At 41.8% G+C, this 19,253-nt stretch overlaps 2 protein-coding genes across 7 annotated transcripts in view; one reads left to right on the plus strand and one right to left on the minus strand.

The window, feature by feature from the left end:
* Positions 1–112: 112 nt before the first annotated feature.
* On the minus strand, positions 113–17,277 carry sh3d19 (SH3 domain containing 19). Its single transcript, XM_080879389.1, has 21 exons — positions 17,064–17,277; positions 9,649–9,691; positions 7,860–7,900; positions 7,613–7,649; positions 7,246–7,351; positions 6,798–6,954; positions 5,656–6,714; positions 4,965–5,078; positions 4,679–4,785; positions 4,499–4,539; positions 4,199–4,409; positions 4,039–4,107; positions 3,805–3,942; positions 3,634–3,685; positions 2,510–2,640; positions 2,360–2,424; positions 2,050–2,273; positions 1,230–1,282; positions 891–1,077; positions 491–594; positions 113–409 (listed from the first exon to the last, which is right to left on the minus strand). The coding sequence occupies exons 1-21, from the start codon at positions 17,125–17,127 to the stop codon at positions 299–301; spliced, it is 3,114 nt and encodes a 1,037-aa protein (XP_080735515.1). The 5' UTR covers positions 17,128–17,277; the 3' UTR covers positions 113–298.
* Positions 17,278–18,574: 1,297 nt separating this feature from the next.
* Positions 18,575–19,253, plus strand: part of fhip1aa (FHF complex subunit HOOK interacting protein 1Aa) — a 29,859-nt gene continuing 29,180 nt past the window's right edge. For 3 of the 6 annotated variants that reach the window (XM_080880707.1, XM_080880705.1, XM_080880704.1), the window contains exon 1: positions 18,575–18,804. The gene's annotated coding sequence lies outside the window, so the exon portion shown is untranslated. The remainder of the gene's footprint in view (positions 18,805–19,253) is intronic. The other 3 variants (XM_080880708.1, XM_080880709.1, XM_080880706.1) reach the window with 1 other exon arrangement.

Below are 19,253 nucleotides of genomic sequence, written 5' to 3' on the forward strand. Positions count from 1 at the left end.
AGAACACTTTGAAAGTGAAATTCATTTGTAATGGGAAGAAAATAAAACCACTAGATGGTGCTAGTGTACATCTGGTCAAATCAAAAATGCTTACCAAGAAACCAACATCGTCCACCATTTGTAATATTTTTATTGATTATTCAGTAAACATTTTTCAAGTGGACTTAAAGTTGGATTACTTGTAGGTAAAATACTGCATTCAACTTAAAGTCAGTTCAGGCTTCTGCTGCTGTGAACAAGTCACTGGAGCTTCAGGTCATCCAGCTGTGCTTTGCACCGAGCAAAAGTCCATGTGGCTTTAATCCAGTACTTGCACGTAGTTTTTAGGAACCAAGGCCCGTTTGCCCCTCAGGTCCCCTAAAAACCATTCATCATCTATGGACTCGAGATTGGTTACAATATCCCCAACCTGTAAAAGAAGAGGAAATGTGGTTTTACATGTAATGAGGAATTTATTGTTTACTCATGTAAGATGGAATCACATCAGTACCCGCAGGGAGAGCTCCTCATCACAGGTTGATGCGAAGCTGTACAGAGCCCTGGCTCTCCCGCCTCCACCAGCTCCATTCTCCTGGTTATTAAACGGCTGCTGGCCTGTAAAGGGCAAGATTTGAAGGAACACTTGCAAATCAGATCTCATTGAGCATGATCCTATACTCTTGTTTCTTGAACTTTTAGAACAGTGTATTTAGTGGATGCATGTGATAAACAGTGAAGCTTTGGGGGCAAACATTGCTTCTCACTGTGTCATGCTACAGAGCAGCATGACATAAAAAGCGAGGTCTTTGTCCATCTTCTCACACCTGATTTTCTCTACCAAAAACGCACAGTATAAAAACACGGGCGTTTCAAAACGAAACTCTTCAGCTCAAATGTTAATGACATCACACCTGTGGTGCTTTCCGCATAATTCCTGGGGAAGAGGCCCTCCCTGCCGTTGAGCCTGCCACAGCTCCACTCAGCATCCATGTGCTTGGTGACGAGGATACAGTCGCCCTGTTGAAAGGACAGCTCTTCCTCTGTCCTCCCTGCATAATCATACAGAGCCACCACCCACTCCACGTCAGAGTGAGACGCCTACAAAAAAAAAAAGAGCAAAATACACAAATGTTCAGTGCACCTGCGGAAAACTTAACTATAACAAAACTATTATATATTTTGCTCAAAACACAGGGTCAAATTGCATGACCAACATTGTCTGGATTTATTATCGTGCTTGTGTTGGTTACCTGAGCAGGTTTGCCAGCCTCAGGGTGCATGCTTGGAGAAGCGGCAGCCATCCCTGTGTGAACAAAATTAAATCAAGGAACAAACAGAAAATTCTGTGGCCACATTTTGTGACAGTCCTCAATAATGTATTGGTGTGCTATTAATAATTCAATATTGCTGCCATTGAGGAGACTGGTGTCAGCCTTTTTGTATTATTTCTTTTACTGAGCAGGAGTTTGCATTATTCATGTGAATGCTTTGCTTTAACTTTTCAACTTTTTTCCTCAATTTATAGTATTTAAAGCACAGGTGTCGAACTCCAGGCCTTGAGGGCCAGTGTCCTGCAGGTTTTAGATGCGTCCTTGATCCAACACAGCTGATTTAAATGGCTAAATTACCTCCTCAACATGTCTTGAAGTTCTCCAGAGGCCTGGTAATGAACTAATCATTTGATTCAGGTGTGTTGACCCAGGGTGAGATCTAAAACCTGCAGGACACCGGGCCCTCAAGGCCTGGAGTTCGACACCCCTGATTTAAAAAGTATTTGTAGGACAACAATGCACTACTCGTAACCTCTGATCTGTAATTCTAAACTCCTGTCTATGGCTGGGCTTTTGTAAACAATTACTTAATTAAAGTCAAACACAAGTGCAAATTCTTGACATGCCACAGAGAGTATGTACCAGCCAGCATGAAGTAAAGACGCTCATAAAAGCTCTTCAGTGAAAGATACAAAACGTCGGCATGTTGTAGTGTGGATATTCACACAGATAAATGTATGCATGTACAGTTTAAAAGTCAGCACATAGTGAGCGTCTGAGTGTCTTCAGAAAATCTTACCGGGCAGTGCGACCTTCTTACTGGGTTTCTGACTCGGGGGTGGAGGCAGATCTTCAATGACGTCTACAAAGTTAAGGGGGAAGATGCCAGTGTGGCCGCCGATCTGTCCCCGTGCCCAGTCCTGTCCCATATACTCCTTCAGCTGGATCACATCACCCTCAGAGAACGACAGCTCATCACTGTGCTCCCCTTCAAAGTCGAACCTCGCCATACACCTGGGACCACTTTAAGGGTATATTAAACATCCAGTTAGCCCATCATGCTGGTTTGTAAAGGCTGATCCAAACATTTTATGCTGCAAAGACAGTACCTGACTTTTGCGGGTGTTGGTGGCGGCTTTGGTTTCCTTTCTGGGAGGGGTTTTGGTGAATCCAACTAATCAAAAAGAAAACAAAAGTTAAAAGCATTTGCCTTGCTTTTTGATTGTCACTAAATAGGTGAAGAATGCACTGAAACCTACCAGGACTTTGACATGATTGATGGGAAAGAAACCAGTAGATCCCCTACAGGTGCCCCTGTACCACTCGCTGTCCACCTTCTCCACCATGGTCACAATATCTCCCGCTCTCAGACTCAGCTCTCCGGGGCCCTCTGAGGACCAAACACTTCACAATCAATCATTCAGTGCAAACAATCAAATACAACAAATACATCTACACTTACAGGCCACTTCATTAGGTACACCCGTTCAACTGTTTGTTAATGCTGATGGCTGATCAGCTGATCACATGGTGGTAACCCAGTGAATTTAAGTATATAGACATGGTCATGCTTAAGTTTAAAGCATGGCACACTGGCACACTTTGGGCCCCTTAGTGCCATCAAAGATATTTGATGGTTTCTTGAATGTGAATTAGTTCACTGTACTCAAATGACCTCCACCTGTGATATGTGGTATAGCAGGAGTTCTGCATCGTGGATGTGCAAATCTGCAGTTGTCTATCAGGAATGTTTCCGGCACCGTGTTGAATCTATGCCATGAATAATTAATACAGGCCAAACTGGTACTAGCAAGGTGTACCCAATAAAGTGGCCATCAGTGTCTATGATTCTTTTCAGACAATATGCATTTTATCAGCAGGAGAGGTTGTTGTTTAGAGTGTTCACTGTAGCACGGACACAAAGAGGCCAGCAGAAATAAGAAACTATTTGTTATTTAGGGAGCATTAGAGGTAGATCTAGGCGTGGTTGTCAATTTTGGACTGACCTCCTTTCTATTGCATTTCTTTTCTGGAAAACAAGCTAGTCTTGGTCAAAGTTAACGCTAATTCTTACTAGTTAGCCCCCATTATCTTGTGCCATATAAACCATCACCTCCTGACTTCACCAGAAAGAATTGTCTCCAAAGATTAAAAGAAAAAAAAAAATGCATATGCATATGCATTTCTAAATTTAGTGGGAGGCCCTTGGGTTAGCCCCCTGTCTACAGAGATTACACTATACTAACCTCCCTCCCCTCTTGACTGGAAACCTATAATTGTATTTGTCCTCTTAATTAAAATGCCACAACAAATCCAGACAAAGAACAGCCTGAAATGTCAAAAATATTCTATTAAACAGTTATTCAAGAAACCGATGCTTCACCTGGATCGAAGTCATGTACGACCTGCACCTTTAGCCCAGTTTGGTCAGAATCCTGCACAAAAAGGAACAAAGACTTTAAAGTATAACACATCAGGACAGACTGGTAACAACAGCATCAACGGATCAGGTGGCAAAAAACATTCACTGACTCATAATAAAAGGCTGAGTCACCTGTGGTGAAGATTCATCCGAGGAAAGGGGAGTTATAATCTTCATGCAGGACTTGTGGACTTTTCCTCTAGTTTGTCCAACTTGGCACTCCAATTCATTGTGATTCATTTCTCTGAGCAGCAGCAGCACTTCGTTTTTCTATTGAAAGGCCAACAGTACACAAAGGACTTAATGATGTGCTTAACAATGATGAGCTGCAGGCCACATATGTGCTGGTAAAACTAGTTTGGTCACCTGGAATGACAGCTCTCTTGAACTACTCCCTTTGTAGTCAAAGCTTGCAATCCCATGGGGAAGCTGCAACTAGTAGGAGAAAGAAAAAAATAATATTATCAAGCCCTCACTAAGCCGTTGTAGAAACAAGCCTGGAGTTTTTATGCATGCAGTCTCTCACAGTGTATTTGTTGTAGAGGCGGTGGCCTGGGTTGGGCCTTGGGGGTAAGACGAGTTCTTTCCTGTGGGGCTTCTCTGGCTGGAGTTTAGGTGAAGCGTCCCATGACAGCGACTGAGAGCGACCTGTGGCTTTGAAGCTTTGGGGAGGCCTTCCTGGGGCTATTTTGGCAGCAGGTGGGCGAGGTGGGAGGCTTTTGTTCACACTTGGCTTCCTGAAGTGCAAAATTGTGCACAACTTGAGCGGGACATACTCAAAGTGTCCTACAGTTTGATATCTGATTGTTTTCCCCCCTGCACTTACCGAGGTGGCAGAGATGGCATTGGCATAGCACTGAAAGGCTCCTGGAAAAAGAATCAGGGCAAAAGATGTGAAGCACAACTAGCTGAAGCTCAACAGCAGGCAGCGGGTTTAGGAGGCAAGAGTTTCATCAGAAGATGCACTTTAATGAGGTTTAAGGCTTTCCTGTGATCCAAATCATACCTGGAGGGACAAGCTGGACTGCAGGCTTTTTTTGTGGTTCATTGAGTTGTTTAGTGAGCCCACGGGGTTCTGAATTGGAAGAGGAGGAGGATCATCCCAGGAGGAATCTGACATTAAAAAAAAGGCATACTGAGCAGCAGTGCTTCATGTGTACAGGATAAATAAAGTGAAGGTAGGTAAGAGTTCAGTGCGCAGTTACCACATGCTGCATACATGTCAGATAAACACATCAGTGTTTTGACATAAATCAAACATCAGTCAATCGCTTAAGGCTTACTGAACTTACCTGAACTGGTTTTGCTGGGGACCCTGATGGTGGTTGGTCGTTTCGGCAGGCTTGGCACGGTGACGGAGCCTCCATTGATGTTAGAGTTACGCGGCGGTTTAAATGGCATCGGATCTGAGCAATGAGACACCTCATGAGTGTACAGCTTTGCTTTTGTGTTGCACCAACCTAACTCAGGACCTCCGGTGTACATTAATGTCATAAAAGTCAAGCAGAACGTTGTTGTTATTTGCAATCGAGATGAGAAGAGCTTAAGGTTTACTTAAAGGGAGCATTTGGCATTGTAGGAAATAAGGCTGGGGGGGAAACTGTGCATTCGCATTTCTTAGCCATTCCTCCAGTCACTACATAGTTTTGTGCAGCATCTCTGACCACGATGTAACCAAACAACCATTCATTAGGTTTCTTTAAATGTCAAATATCTGCCAGTGACACCAATCAAAGATTCTGCTCTCTTTTCTCAGCTTCTTATGGTTGTCACTTAAACACCAGTAAGATCTTTGCAGGCAAGATAACCTTCTTAACCACAATTTATAGGATTTCTTCTTACATTAATAAAGTCAAATAAAGGATTTTTATATGAAAGCAGATTGAAAAACCCAAAACAAAACAGTAGGTCGATTAACACAGAAACTGGAGATGAAAAACGTAAACACGTGCTTTTGGAGCAGTGCATTTTATTTGCACTTACTTATTGGAGTCTCCACATACTCTTTCTCTCTGACCACGGAGGCCGAGTTGTGGTTGTTTATATTCAGATTGGGTTTGAGTGGTTCCTTCACCGGAGGTATAGGTGGAAAAGGTGAATATTCAGGTGGAAAAGGTGAATATTCAGGTGGAAAAGGTGAAGATTCTTCCTCATACACCTGACTGATTCTGGTCAGCGGAGAGCGTGATATTTGTGACATTGCCCCCTTGCTGTGTAAAGCCTCCAGTTCCTCCCTTATTGATAGACCTGCGGGTTTCTCAGGAGGCTGAGGTCTGGGGGCTGTCATAGCGTTTTTAAAGATGTTTGCCCCCGATATGTTTTGACTGTCATCGTCTATACTCGGGGTAAATGGAGGTTTGAGAGCTACAAAAGGTTTAGCAGCAACCGGAGGTCTAATGGATGGCTTCCTGGCAGGAAGCTGCGGTTTGCTAGATTCATTCCCATTTCCGTCCTCGCCGGTAGCCTGGCTCTCAAAGGCCTGGATCGTGGCCCGGATGCTACGTTGATTGTTGCTGCCGCTCATCTCGTCAGGAGCATCTTCACTTTGCGAGGATTCGTCGGCTTGATCAGTGATGCCACCGCCCTGCTCGCACTCGTTATCTGCACCGAAAACCTCCAACAACTCCTTTAAATACTTATTTGAGTGGAACTCCTGGTTATCAGATTGAATATCCCCAAAACTTTCACAGATTTCAACCAAAGTCTGAACTTTAGCCTCCTCTTCGGGTGCTTGCTTAAGGGATTTCGTGCGAGGGCGTGGAACGGGACGTTGGCTGCGATTGGAGTTTGAAGGTGAAAGAGTGGCGTCACCAGGTTCAGGGGCAACAGAAGGATGGTTTACGGGAATGTTCCAGTGGACAGTTACAGATCGGACGCACGTGTGCGTGGAGTCTTGCTGTCGAAGTTGCTTTCCATCAGAGCCAGGATCACTTTGGTCCTCAGCGTTTGTGAGCGCTGCAGTATTTGTCACAACCTTCTCTGCTGCTTTTCTGTCTGCTTGTTTCGGCAGCAAGGGCCTGGGTGGCTTTTGTGGCTTTGTACCTGGAAACATGAAGAACCACGGTGTTTAGAGTCAAACCTGCTATGAATGCTCAGCAGACAGTAACGATCCTTTTATGCCTCACCAGCAGGTCTTTTCTCCGCTAACGGTGGAGTGTCACCACGCTGTGTGACAGCAGCGGTAGGGTCAGCCTGTGTGGCGCTTGTGGCTGTGCAGCTGCTCCGGCGGGGGGCTGGAGTGGGCTTTACAGTGTGTTCCTCCCCAGTCTTCTCTTTGATCACCTGGTCATTGGATGGTGGGAGTGGAGTCATTAAAAGAGAGATTTTCCCACATTTTCTCAGTTGCTATGACATTTCTGTGTCGTGTATCTAGAATAATAGAATTATTGAACTTTCTACTATTGTTATTATGACTCTTTTCATTAGGCATGCTTTCATAGGTTGATCCAGGCATGTTTGGACCCAACATTTGAACCTTTCAGTCAAAGCATTTGAGTCTGCGTGCCTGTGTTGTTGTTTGTTTGTTTTTTTAAATAGGTAACACTGAGACACTGTGGCTCAGGTCAAACCTACCTGGGACACAGAGCCTGGCTGAGGAGGAGGGGAAACCACCGAGGATCCTGTGAACCAGGTGTTACTTGTCAGAGGCTCTGCTGCTACAAAAGTGATCTGTGGTCGCCTGGAAGACAAATCGCCATAGCACCATGAGGACCCCCCCTCCATGAAACCACCCCCCCGACAAAAACACATCTACACACCCACTTCTCATTTATCTTTAATGCAGTTTATTTACTGATGATTACTTTTTAGATTCGTTAGCAAAAGCACAGTTCTCTGAACCACATGGCACAAATCAGATATTTGGTTTCATTAAGCTTTTAAGAAGCAAACAATACAGGCGAGATGTAAAGAGTAGGAGGATGGGAACATTTTACTGTACCTCCTGTCTCTGTTGTTGCTCTGAGAGTTTGTTCTCGCTAAAGGAAGAAAGAAAAAAAAAGTAACATGAACTTTGTCACCATTGCACTGTAAGATGTCTGTTCAAGTTAATCATACTACAGATATATTTCTCTCTTAAAAAAAAAAAAGCCTGCTGACTCATTACACTTCCACATGAAAAACGTGTGAAGAAACACACCATAAAAGGCTCTAAACGCTTCTCAGAAGGCCGGTTTAGGCAAACTTACTTCGTTTGATAGCAGCTCGTATTGAGGAGAGAGGTCCTGGACTGAAAAGAGCAGAACAAGAGTCTTGTTTATCATCAACAGCAGGGTCATACTTTTGCAGTGACACCATGGTTAAACAGAAATCTCGTCACTCTTCATTTTAACAATCCTTGCAGTGTAACTCCATGCAGCTCCTCCTTATTGTTGATGATCCAAAAATAGATTGACAATAAGGCAGAGATGAATTGCTTAAATATTTTATAGATGTAAATGATAAAAATGTAAGCCGGCAGATGGCAGACTATATTGGATTATTATGGTTAAGGGAAGAGTAAGGTGGTTTACATCAGGTAAAAAGACAAAAATATTTTATACAAGCAGAAAAAAAAATGTGCTGAAATACATTGAAATAAGTTCTTAGAAATTTCTTAGAGTCCAGAGTTAATTATGCAATTCACATTTCTTAGACTGGGCTGTCTGAAACGAGTCGTTTCATTTCCTTACTTCTGATTGGCTACCTCTCTCAAACGGACGGTTTAAGCAGCAGGTGGGCAGCAATTCTGCTTAAATACAGACTTATTTGCCTCAGACAGCAGCATTAAATGACATCATAGAGATCCAACAGTAGGAAAAAAAACACTGCTGGATGCAAGTGCTACTTCTCAGCCTCCAATAGACAGTACACACCATGGTATCAAAGTCAATGTCGCCTTGAGTTATTAGATTCAAAAGGTATTCGGAATACTTGACCTCTGACCTTGAGGTCAAGGCCACTGGGATTCAAACTTGTCGGAGATTTTCAGTAGATGAAAATCCAAGGTGACTTCCTTCTTGAGTTATCGCATTCACAAGATTTTCAGAAAACTTGACCTCTGACTTTGACATTGTGATCAAAGTCACTGGGATTCAAAATTGTCCACTTATGATATCCTGCTGGTATCTTACTCCATCAGTATTTTACAGCTGAGGGGTAAAAACTGTCTGAATCCAAATGTTCAGCACAGGTTGAAGCTTTTAAAAACACTGACCACATTTATGAAACTTTATATGCTTAAAAAAAATGCATCCACTTTTACAACCACACACAAATAAAAGGCAAAGAATAATAAGTTTCCACCTTATAGGACAAGAGTAGTATCCCAACAAACACCGTTCATTAATCTGTTTGAACACATCGGGCTAACAAAACCAGGAATCCCAATAAACAGGACAATTTCCTCTTTTGTAACACTTTTACAAAATACAGGTGGCGAATGTATTGACATCTTCCGTTTGTTTCACTTTCAAACATTCTTTCCTTTTGATCGCAGCACTCTTTGTGCTGGTTGAAAACTATAGAGGTTGAACTAACGTGACAGGGAATTTTCCCTGCTCGTTAAGACCCGAGTCCTGGATCTAAACTATCTGACAAAAGCCCAACAATCCTCCTTTCCTTGTGCTGGGCGGTTAATTTAATTGACTGCTTGAGTTGGAACCACATGGACTTAATAGGTCACAAACAAATCCACGATGCATGAAAGCTTTAAATAACTGGACAGATTTTCAGCTCTACACACATTTGTCTTCTTAACATGTGTAAACACCAAGTGAAAAAAGCAGCACGGTGTCTACTCGTCATTGTGTTGACCTCCTGTCTGTCAGCGAGGATAGATCACCGCATTGTTTGGTCCATTCACAACCTCACCATCAGCATATCTGGCTGTTAAAGGGGACAGAGCCCTGCTTCCAGCTACAGCTGAAGTTTGGTGAAACTGAACAGCTGTAGCTGGATCGAACATACAAAACTTCAGCTCGGCATGAAATCAAATACCTGGAATGCAAATGTTCTTGGTTCTTGGTTCTTTCAGCACCATCTGCAGAGGAAAACAGAGAGAAACAGGTTTTATAAGTGACAATGAATGACGTATGAGAAAAGTTAGATGTATCATGATTGATCATTTTTAGTGCAGTGACTGAGATACTACAGGTCAAGTAACCAGAAGCAATGGCTGCTTTCACTGAATCCAGAAACAAGCTATGTTAACATGACCTTCTGATCGATCATGTGCAATTAACTTAAATCTTTCTGAAAAAACTTGTTATAATGATTGTTATGAAATTTCAACCTTATACGTCAAAATTTTTTTTCAAGAGATATATTTTTGAAAAATGGTCCATTGGCTCACTACCAGCATGAGTCAGTGTTTGGACATGAATATTTCAAACATTATTAAAGATAAAAGCCTGAGAATTTCACTGGCCTTTCTTATCATCAAAAGGAATCAGGATCTAAAATTTAGTACAGATACATCAAAAAATGTCTTAGTATTGGTCAGTTAAAATATTAAAAACAAAAACAAATAAATGAAGCGGTTGTGTAAAGTCACATTTGAGCGCTTACTTAGAAAAAAGCTTCACAAATCAAAAGACAACCAGTGATAATTTCTGAATGGTACAAAGTTGAATTTTACAATGATGCAATTAAACCTGTAGAATACTTTAAGTTCAATACTTAGTCACAACTATGATATAAATGTTATTATCAGATAGTCCTTTGGGTAGAGTAGGTCTTGAAAATGAAAAAATATGCATATAATCAACAAAATTAGTTTCTCATTTATAATTAGAGTACCATCTGGAAACGATCTACTGATATTTTTGTGGTACAACTTGTTATACTTGCTCAATCTAACTTGAAGTTTGAATGAAAATGGCACTTTCTTCGTTTTTGTAACCAGAAATTTGACATTGAAAAGTATTCTGCACATTTTATTTTGTATTATTGCAAAATACAACTATATTCATTCAGAAATCTTTTATAATATCAGTTTAAAAACAAACAAACAGAAAAAAAAACAACCCAAACTTTTACTGTGAGTTCAAATACAAGACATCACAGGACTGCTTGATTATTTTTCTTCAAATTTTAACTAGTCAATAATTGGACATTTTTAGACGTTGCTCTCCCAAGTTACAGATCCTTATTGACTCTGATGGCAAGGAAGGTCAGAGAAAATCTCATCTTTAATAGCCTTTCAGTCATCCATATGTAAACATTGAAGTTTGGGGAAAAAAAGATAAAATTTCACAGCAACGATTAAATAAAAATAAAATCTGTAAGCGAATCAGAGACGGTTGAGCCGTAGGTGCAGGTTCATTTGAGATAGAATGATCTTTCTAAAACATGAGCTGGTCCTACTGGTAAAGCAACTTACTGAGGATCAGAATGAGGATAAAAATGCACAAAAGAAGCAGCAGGTGAAGATGGGAGTTTTTAAAAAGGCAACTAAATATGACATCACGGTCCACGCCAAAGGTCTGAGCCATTGTTTTATAAGACACAAACCCCAGACTCTCCCACTGCTTCCAGACAGTGCTGTGTGAACTAGAAATACAAGAACTGAAACCATACCAGCAGGGTGGACAGAAACATGTTGATGAACCAGTTTGGCTAAAATGAACTGGTTTCCTTCAGGAAGCACCATAAACATACGTATAGTTATTTCCTGGACTAATGTGGTCCATGACCTGATCTCTAGGTTTTTACAAACCTAAAGCAGATTTCCAGCATTTATCAGCACAAGCTAAAGAGTAAATTCAGTCATTTAAACTAAAGTCATTTGTCCTTGAAGTTTAATGAAAGCAAGCAGGCAGAGACAGAGGAGGCATTGTTTTTAATGCCTCAAACCTGACGCCCTGACCTAGTTGTTCATGACACGCACCTGTCACACCTGTTACTTGTTATCTGTTTAAGCTATAGTGCTGCTTCCTCAATTTACGCAGCATGTGAGAACACAGCTTCTGTACTTTCACTTGATGACACAGACATTTTTAAGTGGCTACATGATGACACTTTTACACTTAATAAAATGTCAACACTTCATAACAGAAGTCACATAAGTGACACAAAAGCACACCTGCCTGGTCATCTGTATCACTAGAAGTGACACCATGTGCTGACAGCCTTACCTGAGAGAAATTAAAGGAAAAGACATGAAGCGTTCAGCATCCAAAAGGTTATTTCCAATCAATATTTTCTCTCCTGGTCCACCGAGCGTCCCTCTGAACGTGCCAGTGAAGCTGAAGCAAGCAGTCGCACACCCACAGGCAAGAGCAAAAAAAAGAGGGACGGCCGATAATGTCTCAGTGTTTACTCGGCCAATCTGATGAAGTGGAATGTGGTCAATCAGGAAGTGGAGGTTTTCAGTGTAACACTGCACCATATTAATCTTTTACTTGTGAAGTCACAGAAATGTTCACGCGACTCTGTCATCCATACTGTAGGTGACGCGGGTCTACAGCCGTTAAATAATGAACTTCAGCAGCTTTGAATTTACATTTACTCTCTCACCAGGTCAGCATTTATTTCAGGCTTAAACAGTTAACTGTTATATTTCCAGTGCAATATAGAACCTGGCTCTTGAGTATTTGCTTAAAATGTTGAATTAACTAAAGGATTTTAAAAAGAAAATTAAAAATATGATGATAAATGGAAGATCTATTTTAAAAAAAAACAACGATTTCTCAGAGCACCTGAAGAGCACTCATTCAAAGCACTTCAAATATGAGTCCTTGAGTAAATCCAAGTAAGCTAAATGGACTGGTACTTATATATTGCACCTTTCTACTCAGGTGAGCACTCAAAGCACTTTCTACTACTAATCTCATTCATCCAGTCATACGCACACTCATTCAGCACTTTTATCTATGCCTAAGTACTTTCTAGCGTTCACACCCTCACACAGATTTATCATGTGGCAACTCAGGGCAGCTGGAGGAGTCAGGATGAGTTCACTGATCTTCTGATTGATAGACCTGCTGGTCTACTAGCTGAGCAACCAAAAACCCATAGCTCTAATATGAAGATAAAGTAACCAGCAGTGCTGTGTGATACTGCACGATTTGGCATTGATCTGATATCAAGTCAATGCAGGGCCCGTATTGCCAATACTGATATGAAAATTTCTTTATATATTTTAAAACTGGGCTTTTCTGGAGACCTGGAATGTAAATGTGCCTTTTCTCTAGAGCACAGTCAGCTTCTGCTGTTTAAATCTCTTATAGGCTATAAATAAAATAGACATGACAGTCAAAACTAAAAGATTCAGATATTTTCTGAGTTTGCAGGTTTGAGATGTGTTTTTTCATTTTTTCATTTTTTTAAATACAAATCGTTGGGCTTTGTTTCTATCTTAGAGGATAGAAACAAAGCATCTGGGGCCCGTTCTTCGTACGTCGCTTACTACATCCAAGATCAAATCATCGCGCTAACCGTGAGCTCGCTAATCCGGTTCCCCGAACACACCTGCTGCTGACGATTAGTACAGCTGGACGCAGTAATGTGACATCACTGGGTGTCGTAAAAGGGGCTACGCATCGATAGTAGAAACATTGATCGGCAACCCTCTGATTGGTCGGCGAAAATGTCGACGGAGCGCGCTCGGCTCGGTATTTTTCGGCAGCAGAGCAAGAACTCTTGAGTGAGGGATTTCAGGAGTTTCAGAGTTTAATCAGAACGCAAGGGAACACTGCAAAGGCTGCAAAAGCAAGGAGCGAGGGCTGGCAGGAAGTTGCTGACAAATTAAACTCGTAAGTAATTTAATAATAACAATAATAATGGAGTGGGTTTATATAGCGCTTTTCAAGGCACCCAAAGCGCTTTACAATGCCACTATTCAGTCACTCTCACATTCACACACTGGTGGAGGCAGCTACGGTTGTAGCCACAGCTGCCCTGGGGCAGACTGACAGAAGCCAGGCTGCCATATCGCGCCATCGGCCCCTCTGGCCAACACCAGTAGGCGGTAGGGTAGATTTATTATATTACACTATATTATCCAATATTATATTACATTATATTATAATATGTTATATTTTATCCTCTGTCACATTAGAGCCACGACAGGACCTACTAGAACATGGGAACAGGTAAAAGTGAAATATAAGAATATCCTACAGAATGGTAATATTTATCACTTATATTGCTTTTAGTCTCTTGGAAAGAGACCCTGGAATAATCTGTTTGTTTATAACAGCAACCAAGAAAAGGGCAGAGGAAAAAAAGACAGGTGGTGGTCCTGCACCCCCTCGTCAACAAGTTGGTTAAGTAAATAATATCCTCACGGGAAAATCGATATCTCTCTATGAGCACACTGTCGCGCTGAGCTAAAGGATCCTGTCTGTCCCGCAATATACGCTGAATTCTGAAAACTCTTCTTATCAATCTTGCACCTTCCGCAATGGGTGGCTCGCGTATACGGACAGGACATGGCTGCGACAGGCTTCCCAAATCCACCTTCGCTTTTATAGCCGTGGTCTCTCATCTTGATTACACGAAGTAATTTACAATTGCTACTCTGAAATATGAATTAAATCTGTAATAATCACATACATGTAATAGAATGTTAATAGTACATTTCCCTTTTTTAGGAAATGACCTGTGTGAAATCAATAAATGGATCAGGTGCTGCATTGTCTTTAGTTACATTGATGTTATTTATTTATGGTGAAACAGTGGTGGAATATCGCTGTTGCTTTCGTATGATGACGCGGACATACCTGCGTGGCCGCGATCTAATCCTGTTTACATAAAGTAAACCTGCTCCCGAGCAGGTTTACGCTTACGGCTCTGTTGCTATGACAGCAAGTCCCGGATGAGCTTCGGGGAACCGACTGATCCAGGATCACGCGAAATCGTCAACAATCTAATCCGGCTAACCTACTTAGCGAGGTACGAAGAACGGGCCCCTGGTTACACTTTAAGTAATCATGTAAGCCAGCTGTTTGTGTTCACAGATTCAGGCTTATAGGAATGCAAACGGTACATGTTTTCAAGTTCTTTGAAAGAAAAAGTGAGTTTGAAATATCTGAAAGGTACCAAAGTGAATCCATTTCTCTGTCTGTTGGTGTGAAAAAGAAAGTGATGCAGGCTGATACATTTCGCATGGTTTAAAGTATAAACTCTAAAGCTGAATGCACTTCTAAATGTACTGAATGTAGTTCTGGTTTAATGGATGTCAAAAACCTCCCTATTAGTCATAATTGGCCTCTGCACCAATAACAGCACTGCGGTTTTGTCTTGGTTAAGCTCACCTGTGCGTGAGACGTTAGGCATGAATACCTCACACACACAGAGGTGTGACAAATTAACTGAAACTCTTAACTGATCATGCCTCCCCGTCGCACAGAGATGGACTGATTGTCAAACAACGTGAATCATATGAGTCACCAGATCTCAGTCCAACAGAATGGCTGTGGGAAGTTTGAGACAGACAGAGCTCTCCGCTATCATGTTCAAAACTTCAAATAAGGGAATGAATGAATTAGGTTTCATCCCTCTAGTAGAACTGCAGTGATATAGGGAATCAACAAGGCATAAATGAGATTTTTCCAGAGTCCTGTGGAGGTTTTGCAAAGTGAACACTGATTTTTGATCCCACCATAACCAGCAGCAAATGCCAGAAACGACAGATTATATCAGCTGGTGAAGGCACACTAGTTTGAATAAGCTTCAGGCAATCTTGTACCATACTTAAACATCATGAAGGTGACTTCAGGCCAAGAACTACCTCATTGTGGTAGGTGAAGAGAACAACAGCAATTAAGCTTATAAAGAGATAACATTTATTTTAAGCAGAATTGGGTTCAGCTTATTCTAAATCAGTCCCTATTTCCCGTGTGGCACCCTGGGAAAATGGATTGACCACACATGCATCAGATGGCTGTTAAGGTATATTGATAAGGGCCAAAGTGGAAGAATAACCAACACACTGACCAATGAAGCAACAGGATCATCCCAAATAGAGAAACTGAAACATGTGTTGCACCTGTGAGTAACAATAGTGGCTTTCTTTAAGAGAATTATTTACCATTAGAGATTCACTGACATCAGAAAGCAGCTAAAGTCAGCAGGAAAGGTTTCCCCTTCACAGCCATACTCTCCCTCGAACACATGCTGACGTTACTCAGCACAAGTGGCAGCAGTCACAGAGCAGCTGGTGAAACGAGCACCAAATGGAGAACAATCTGCCTTCAAGTGTCACGCTTCACCAGCATGAGTTAAGAGAGCAGTCAGTTCGATAAGCAAATTTGCTCCCTATCCTGTACAGGTCATCAAGAACATGCTGAAGCACCTTTGGGAGGGAAAAGATTCTAAAGTGTGACTAAGGTCAAAATCCAGGAAGTGCTGCTGCTAACTGTTGAAAACACATTTGCCTTCACTCTAAAAACAAGAGAGCTTAAAGCTGCCAAATGACGATGTCACGAGTGAATAACACAATGTCAGCAGCAGTGTCCGGGAAGATTAGATGGTGTCGATGCAAATGAGTGATTCACAGTGCAAACTTCCCGAAGTAGTATCTGAAGTGGGTCAGACGATTTTCTGTTATTATCACAAGTTCTGTCAATTACATACCACAACGTGTTCATCACACAGCAGCCTGCCTGTTCAGACACTGACAGGAATTTCCATGCAAACAGCTGGTGGAGTCAGGTTGTGGTATGAGAGGGTCTGACACTGCTGGGTTTGACATGGGGTGGGGTTGCTTGCTAGAAAAAACAAAGATTACTTGGGGTAAAACTATCTTGGTACTTAACTGTTGTGGGCAAGCCGGGGCTAAAATGAAGAGCAGCAAATTATGAGTACAGAAGCGGGTGGGAATTTTCTATAATCACAAACTGGATGATTAAAATCCACAGCGCTGTGTGATTATAAGAAACGGAGAAACTGATGTAAATGGCACTTCAGTCAGAGCGTTATTAAATAAAGTAATGGTTTGCTTCCACGCAGAAAATCAGAGCATTACAACAGCCTGCTGCTTTATACTGTGTTCAGATTTCTGAAGCAACATCAAAACATAGTTATTAAAAATCCTTCTGCATTTGCCCAAATTAACCCTAACACCGGTCTCTCAATCCTGCCAGATGGCAAGATCCTGCAGGTCCAAGAGAGGTTTGCACACCTTTTATACATTTCTAGGATTTCTAGGGATCATTCCTCTCTCTCAGTTTCTGTGTTTATATTAGAATAAAACGCTGACTCCTGAATTGTGAGCTTTAAGCAACAGGTTTTATGAATGGAGCATCGTCCCCCGCTTAGCAATGAAGATTTTTCACATTATTTGCTGTTCACATTGCGTTTCTACATGATTTCGTCAATGTTGCAAGTGTTCACACTTGAACCAAGATTCAGCTTTTTCCTAAAAAACGCGCTCTGCAGATAAATCAAAGCCTGATACACCACCATACCCGATGCCTGGCTTGTGCGCTCCCCTTCGTTCTCCTCCTCCTCCTCACGCCTGGATTCTGCCATATTGGTATGAAACGATGTGGAAATTTAAAAAACAGATAAAAAAAAAAGAAAAAAAAGTTAGATCTTGTGAGCAGCTGGCCACTCAGTCATCTGTGAGCATAACACGACGACGCAGTCGGATGTTGTCCTGTCCACTAGAAGTTTCACCGAGTCCTGCCCCGCTGTGGACAGACAGAGGTGACGACATCCAGTGACCGGACCCCCCGGCAGGAGTCGTTACTGTCGATGTTTGTACGCGGCTTTTTTTTTTAAACATTATTATTTTATGTCTAATATCTACGTTTATATTGATAAATACCGAGCCGTCAACAGTAATCTTTAGCCTTTATTCTGACTTCATATCACTAATGATAGATACGTGTCGCATTTACGGGTCAACAAGTCAACAATATGATCAATTAGAAAAAGAAAAAAGAGGAAAAAAAGAAAAAGAAAAAACCCTGAAAAAACAAACAAAACTTCAGATGATAAAATAGATACCACCACAACAACTTCATCCAAGGCTCTTGTTGATGGATCCCTCCTCCTTGGATATTTTGTATTGCTGAGACAGATTTTTATTTTTTCGTTTCAAATTTGTATAAATCTTTATTTAGAAAATGTCACCGTCAACCAATGAGATTGATGTAAGCTGAAAGTTCCGGGTGTGTCGACAGTCACATGTATCCCGATCCATTTCACATTCAACATTAATCTTCACCATTAACCACCCTGTATTAATTTACACAGCTTTAATATTCATACGAACCTCCAGTAAGTCAGAACTACACCTACGACCTGCTGCTATAATAACTCTTGACGGTCGTTGACACGTTTCCTTTGAAAGGCTACTCTGGGGAGATGTAATTCATCTGTCTTGCCACCAGATGCCGCTACAGGCTTGCTCATCTTTATAACCATAAACTAAAAAAACCCAAAAACGTCCCTCACTGTCATGGCCAAATCTGTCAAAATATGCCCGATAAAAGTCCCCCTATAAGACTCAATGTAACTACCGGAAATCATGGACAGTTAGATACGTTTGCATCTAACTTCTTAAATTACGACTTGGGCTAAATATATCTTTCAATCAAGCATAAATGGAGGTTGTGTCTCTTCTATAACTCTACAGTATAATTTCATGCTGGAAATCACAATGATTATGATCCCGCTGGAGATATGGGTGGAGTTAGACATGCTGAGGCCCAGATTTACACACAACTTGGAAAGTCGGGGAAGAGTAAACCGTTGTACAGCACCTATTCTTAGCCTGCTTGATCTCAAACCCACACTCTAATCTCGACTTCAGATCTAAATTCTCAAAAATAAATACAGAATTTACAGGGTGCTAAACGCCGCTAATCATATCGTCACGTGGTTATTTCCCAAAAGGTATTACAAAAAAATGAGAAACACCTCTTCAGTGGACATGACCACTTGGTATTGTGGGAGGAGCGATCAGAAGAGGATCAGTGTGGGCTCACCTCCACTGTGTGCGCCACGGACCAGGTTAAGGATTTTGGTTACGTTTAGGTTGTCTCTGTGTACTATTTCTAAAGTGGGACGTTGTGGAGCTGTGGAAAACGCGGACATTTATTGCGGGGGCTCAGAGAGCGAGTGCGTGTCTGTGGTTGGAAACCTGCTGCTGATCGTCACTGTGCGCTCTTAACCAAGGTGGGGATCTTTACGAGTCCGACGGTAAGAAAAAGACGGGAAAGGCCAGCTCGGCAGGCAACACTTGGCAGTGGTAGTTTGACTTGTATGTTAAGTTTTGCTTGCTTGTTTTTACAGCTCCAGACTCTGTGACTAACATGTGCGGGTGGGTAGGCGGGTGGAAGGGTTGGGTATCTCCAAACTGCGGGGTGTTTTCCTTTGGGTTTACCGGGGGGAGATACCCAGGATCACGGCGACAAGTTTGCATCCCTGTGACGTTAGAGAAGTGAAAACCTAAACTCTGTTTTGCCTCGTTTCCTCTTTGACTACTTCTGCCCGACCGTAGAAAACAAAGTAGACCCACCCTATGTCTAATCTTAGTTCTGTACACCAATAAAAAAACAGCCAATGCTTCATAAAAAAATGTTCGCGGATCTGGTTACATAATAACGCAGAATCTTCAGGACGAGACAAATATTGTATCCACGTGCTGC

Source organism: Rhamphochromis sp. 'chilingali' (assembly GCF_963969265.1).
Source record: "Rhamphochromis sp. 'chilingali' genome assembly, chromosome: 4".
NCBI lineage: Eukaryota > Metazoa > Chordata > Actinopteri > Cichliformes > Cichlidae > Rhamphochromis > Rhamphochromis sp. 'chilingali'.